General features: G+C 49.0%; 1 protein-coding gene across 1 annotated transcript in view; it reads left to right on the forward strand.

Annotated features, from left to right (window-relative positions):
• The first annotated feature begins 3218 nt into the window (after positions 1-3218).
• The window catches only part of SOX7 (SRY (sex determining region Y)-box 7), a 6315-nt gene continuing 4064 nt past the window's right edge, over positions 3219-5469 (forward strand). The window contains exon 1 of the mRNA XM_009887951.1: positions 3219-3471. Within this exon, the coding sequence (XP_009886253.1) occupies positions 3219-3471 (253 nt within the window). The remainder of the gene's footprint in view (positions 3472-5469) is intronic.

Genomic DNA, 5469 nt, shown 5'->3' on the forward strand with positions numbered 1-5469 from the left:
TCATAATAGCTTAATATTTAAACCAAGCAATGCACTTCGCTGCTCTGTGTTAGTGTGTTAGCGGTCGGCCAACTTTGCGCCACTCGACAAAGAGCATTTCTTACCCGATACTGTCTAGTGAAACGCAGGATCGAAACAAAAGGAACATGTTTCAAAGTAATAAATCATTTAATTTTATTTTTTTGTTTGTTTGTTTATAGCGGGTTGTGAGTCTGGTTTTAACCAAACTCTGGTTTGGCAAGAAAGTCTTTTTTTCGAAAGCAGAAGAAAAAGAATTACGTCATTACCCAAATGGTGAAATGAGCAGAATGTAAGCACAAAGAAATGACTTGGTTTCATTTCAGTGAAAAGAAGACTTTTAAACAGCAGGGTCTTTTGTTATATACTTGTCCATTGTACTCGCATATTGCAGTAGCAAATTACATACCTCCAAGTGAAATTACCCAGAAACTAAGCAAAATGAGAGTCGCCACTCTGCTTTTACTTCCAAATCGCGAACGATGCACACCCAGCATAGATGTCAAAATGTTTTCAGTTCTGGTCATCCCGGGTCACCAGTGACATAGATGAAAATTTTCCTTTTCGCGCTGGGAGCCTTACGCAGGTGATGGTTTCTCGGGAGTTGTTTCCGTTCTTCGCAGGTACAGTGGTGTTCTTCGCTTTGAGCCTCGAAATTGTGTGTCGGTGCAAAGGCTGCTACGCACCACGTGATGGGATTTGCGATTGCGGGTTTGTGCACGGCGATGTATACGCTGATTTCTGTGCTTGTCATTACCTGCAAGCACCAAACTGCATCCTGGAAAGTAGATGCCATGGAAGAGCAGTCTGTGACCGGCATCGGACCAACATCTGCATGAGCTTTATGGGCTTCAACTGGTTTCGTCTTGCTCTGTCTGACTCCGCAGAACCCTCCTTCGAGCCAAGGATGGGACGTGACAACCCAGCTGTGTGGAACAGGCACCATTCCTTGGATTCCTTTCCAAGAGGTACTACCTCCAGTGCTTTACACACAAGCAACATAAAGCAGAAGAAGTAACAACCAGGGTTATTTCAAGGTATAGATGCGTGATACCATTAAGTACAAGTTTCAAGATGACCCGTTAAGATTCCCGAACCCTCTATCCTTACGTTCATGTGAAATTCAGTCCTTTAAGTAGTATCCAAGACGCAGCTGCTTTGGGAAACTTAAGACATGCACTTGGGGACCCATCCAGTTCAGTGTCACGTTCAATTCATGCAGTTTTCCTTTAAGCCAAAGGTAGTCCTTTGCCAAAGGCAAAGAAAATTAGCTGAATGCACTGATGTAATTAACCAATTTTCTCCTGTTTAAACACCCAAGACTGACGTTCTTGAAGCATCCCCCTTCAAAAGGCATAATTTACATCACGAAACCTCCCAACCTGCCAGCGTTAAGAGGAGGAAGGAAGCTCCAAGAAGAGAGGAAAACCACACAAAGTCTATTGGAAACGCTGCATAGGCATCACGCCTGTCTTAAAAAAGATCTTCGAATAGCGCGTCCTCAAACAGCGTGAACAGTGCTGACATTTGAGGCAGTCCTTTGCTTCATTCCTCCTCGTTCCTGGGCAGTACGGGCTTTGCTACGCGAAGGGTTTAATAAATCTCATCCACCCAGTGTTCCTGGACAAGGATCGGAGCTCACGGAGTACTCGGACAATAACCACGGCACCGGACATATCCCAAGCCGGGATAAGCAAACTTTGGATGAGCAAATTTTTAGTGATGTGGGGACTGGTGAAAATGGTAAAAAATCAAACACTTTTGCGGTGGCAGAAGTGGGAGGATGGTTCCAATGCCAAATTGAAGCTCTCTTTCGCAACAAGTCGGGACTTAAAACTCTGCTTCTGAGTCACTCAAAGATTTTTTTTTCTTTTATTTTTATCCATTTTAAAGCGTAAGAGGGAAATTTTGCTAGTTCCTTTTAACCTAAAGGGACTATTTAATATTTTAACCTAAAGGGACCATAATATATTTCTTTTTTAACTGTTAAAGCTGCATTTTAAAAATGGAGCGGAAGCGTTCAACGCCATGAGAGGGCGTGTGCTGAAAATTTTAGCAACTTTGTTTGTTTCTTTGGTTTTTTGGTCTACGTTTTTCGCTGCGGGCTGTATAAGGGGAAAGCTCCGGTTTCTCCTCCTAGGATATATAACTGGTCCCAGTAGCGATCCCTGGGGAAAGCCTGGTGGACCCGGGGAGGACGGGCGACGGGGCAGGGTTGGGTGGGAGCCGCGCTGCCAAGAGGCGGCTCTGCTGCTGGGAACCCCCCAGCTGCCTCGGCAAAAACCGCCCTCGGGAGACGAGAGCTTCATCAATAATTAAGGAACAGGCGAATATTGAGCTAATTTAGGATTTGCACTTTCTCACCCATTTTAATGTCTCTGAAGCTGGAGTCGGGGAGAGGAATGAAAATAGACCTGCCGTTTGCAAGCCGAGTAGAATGCCAGATGTCGGATCCAGGCCAAAAAAGGGGATGTTTTTAAAAAGAGCCGGGATGGTCTCGCCTCTCTGCGGCGCGAAAGCCGGGTTCGGTCAGGGATTTTCTGCCTGACCCCATGGGAGTCGCTGCCGCTGTTCCCCGTCCGTGAAAATGGGGAGAACAAAGGTTTCTTCCACCCTTTGTCTGCTCGGTCTATTTTAGCTTGTAGCTTTTAGCCGTAATTTCCCCGCTCTCAAAGCCCTGGGAGAGCTCTTGCTTCTTCCTGTGCCCCAGATACAGGTACGCGTTCTGCCACAATCAGGAAGGTAAGAAAAAAAGTAAAGAGGAGGATTGTTGGTTCCCCCCCCCCGCCCCCAACTGCTGCTAATTACCCTGATACGGTCGCAATTAAAAAGGTGGCATTTTCACATGGCCCCAGCCGCCTTTATGTAATGCGGAGCTTCCTCCAGGACAGGTTTAACCAGCATTTGAGGTCGGGTGCAGAATGAAACCCGTCTTACTAATGCCATCAGAATGCCGGGTGCTAAAGGAGAGGGGGAGAAGGGGAAAAAAGTGGTTTTCTTCATCATCGTCGTCGTCATTGTTATTATTATTATTATTGTTATTATTGTTGTTGTTGTTATTGTTGTTGTTATTATTATTAATAATTATTATTATTATTGGGGGGGGGGGGCTAAGAAGGTGCTGTCTTCCAGCGTGGGAGAAAAATCCAAATGAGAACTATTTTGCAGTATTTTTGTCCTGCAACCGCACGGGAATCCCAATGCGCGTCTCCGGGGGGGAGCGGGGCAAAGTTCTGAAAAGCCGCACGAGTTTCCCCCTGCCGTACCTGGGGGAGATCAACCCGTGTTACCCCCCACGGCGCGGAGGGAAGAGCGAGGACCGGGAGAACCCGTCAAGCGGCTCCGAGAGCCTCCGGACATCAGCGGCAGAGGCAGAAGGTCGAACGCGTGTCCCGTCCCTGCTCAGCGCCTTATCCTCCCCCCAGAGCTTTCCTCCCCATCCTCGGGAAGGCGGTGCGGGATGGAGGCACTGCCGCCCCTCCTGTAAAAGGGCTCGAGAAGAATTCATCTGTTCCTTTTCCCTTGAGGGGGGATATATTGTCCTACTACCACTAAAAAAAAATGTCAGGCCTTGAGGATAGAGGCCCTGGAGTATAAATATCATCGTTATTATAAAAATGATGGTGATTGTTATAAAAATGTTGATTATTGTAAAAATGATGATGATTATTATAAAAATGTTGATGCTTATTATAAAAATGTTGGTGATTGTTATAAAAATAATGATTATTATAAACATGTTGGTGATTATTATAAAAATAATGATGATTATTATACAAATAATGATGATATCCAGGCGCTGTGCATCCCGGGGGTTAAAAAATAACACCGCCGTATTCAAAATAAAACCTTGCAACTTTGGGTAAGTTTGGGGGGTTTTCTTCAGTGCACGTCAACCCCTACTAAAGGGAAATAATAATAAAAAAAAAAATGTTGGTTTTTTTTTTTCCAACCTCTGCAGCAACTCTCCCCACCCCCATCATCAAAATACCCCCAGGGGACCCGTTTGGGGCAGGACGGAGGGTTTGGCATCCTCCCTTCCCTGCCTTCATCCTGACGCTTCAAGGCGCGATGGGATGGGATTGGGGGAGAGAAGCGGAGCCCGCTTGTGCGGAGCCCGGGACGGCGCGAGCCGTGTCCAAAACACAGATGAAAGGCAGCGGCTATGTGCCGGCCTGCGTGTCTGCGTGTGGAAAGGGTTTATAAATCTGTCCCGAGACCAGGAAATCTCCTGCGCCTTTTAGATTTAAGAGAAGTTGCCTTCCTGTTGTATTCCCAGATAACGCAGCTCTGATGGAGCCCGCTTGTAAATAGCTTAATAGATTTAATCAGTTCCTTTGGAAAATGTTGTCGCTTCCGCAGGTTTTTAATTCGGTCCCGGGGAAAAGCTCAGCGCGGGCAGCTGCTGCTCCTGCTGCAAGCGAAGTTCCACCTTCCACCTCTCCGGACCCCCAAATCACCGTAACCCACGAGAAACCAGAATCGTGGGGATGCGGCTCCTGTGGGAAGCGGGGTGGGGGGAGAGACCAGGAAACCCAGGCGGATCCTGCACCCTCCCGGCTTACATTTACATACCCGCAGCTCTCCATCACTCGTAATCTGACAAGAGTCAATAGGAACACCCAGGCACGTGGGAAATCACTGCCGACCTGCACAAACACCCCCCGGCTTGGGATCCGCGCTGGCTTATTTCCCCCCCCCAACACACACACACACACTCCGTTCATGGGTTAGATGGGGCAGTGGCCGAGGAAATGCCTTCCCATCTCCCGCTTTCTGGCAGGGCGGAGAGGAAATCCACCATCCGTCAAAGCCCTGCAAGCCCATGTCAGGGGGTCAGAATCATAAAGGAATCGAGTGACTAAATATATTCCTCGGGGCAAGTCGCGGGGATGAACTGGGCAAGGGGAGGGGGGTGCTCTGGCTGGGGAATTTTTGGTCCCATCACCTTCCCGGAGATCCTTCGTCCTAGGTGGGGGAACTCTTCTCGGGGGTGACTTTTCCTGCCCTCAGAAGCACCAAACAGGGAATATCGTTGCGTGACGGTGGTGCTTCCATCCCAGCCGGGCTGGGGTGGCTTTTGCAGGATGGGGCAGCGCTCCGTAAAATGCAGCAGCAAGAAATAAGGCCGCAAAGCATCAGACCGGCCCTCCGTCTCCCAGTATCCCAGCGACAGGCAGTGGGGACCGACTGGGGACGTTGCAGCCCCTCTGCGCTGTGCCCAGTCCCGTTCCCTGCCCTGTGTGGCCCCTGCAAAGCCCACTCAGGAGCCCAGACAGGCTGGAGGAGCACCCACCAGTAGGTTCACTGGATCCCAGTTTCCCTCCTATACGAGGCGACCTGGGAGTTTGGGGTAATGGGGTGAACCCCCCACCCCGGGGTGGCAGAGCACAGCCTGGACCAGTGCTTAAAGCAGGGGGGGGCTGGGAGGGGAAGGAAAAGGGGGGGACC

This window comes from Charadrius vociferus, unplaced genomic scaffold (assembly GCF_000708025.1).
Source record: "Charadrius vociferus isolate BGI_N301 unplaced genomic scaffold, ASM70802v2 scaffold36, whole genome shotgun sequence".
NCBI classification, from domain to species: Eukaryota; Metazoa; Chordata; class Aves; order Charadriiformes; family Charadriidae; genus Charadrius; species Charadrius vociferus.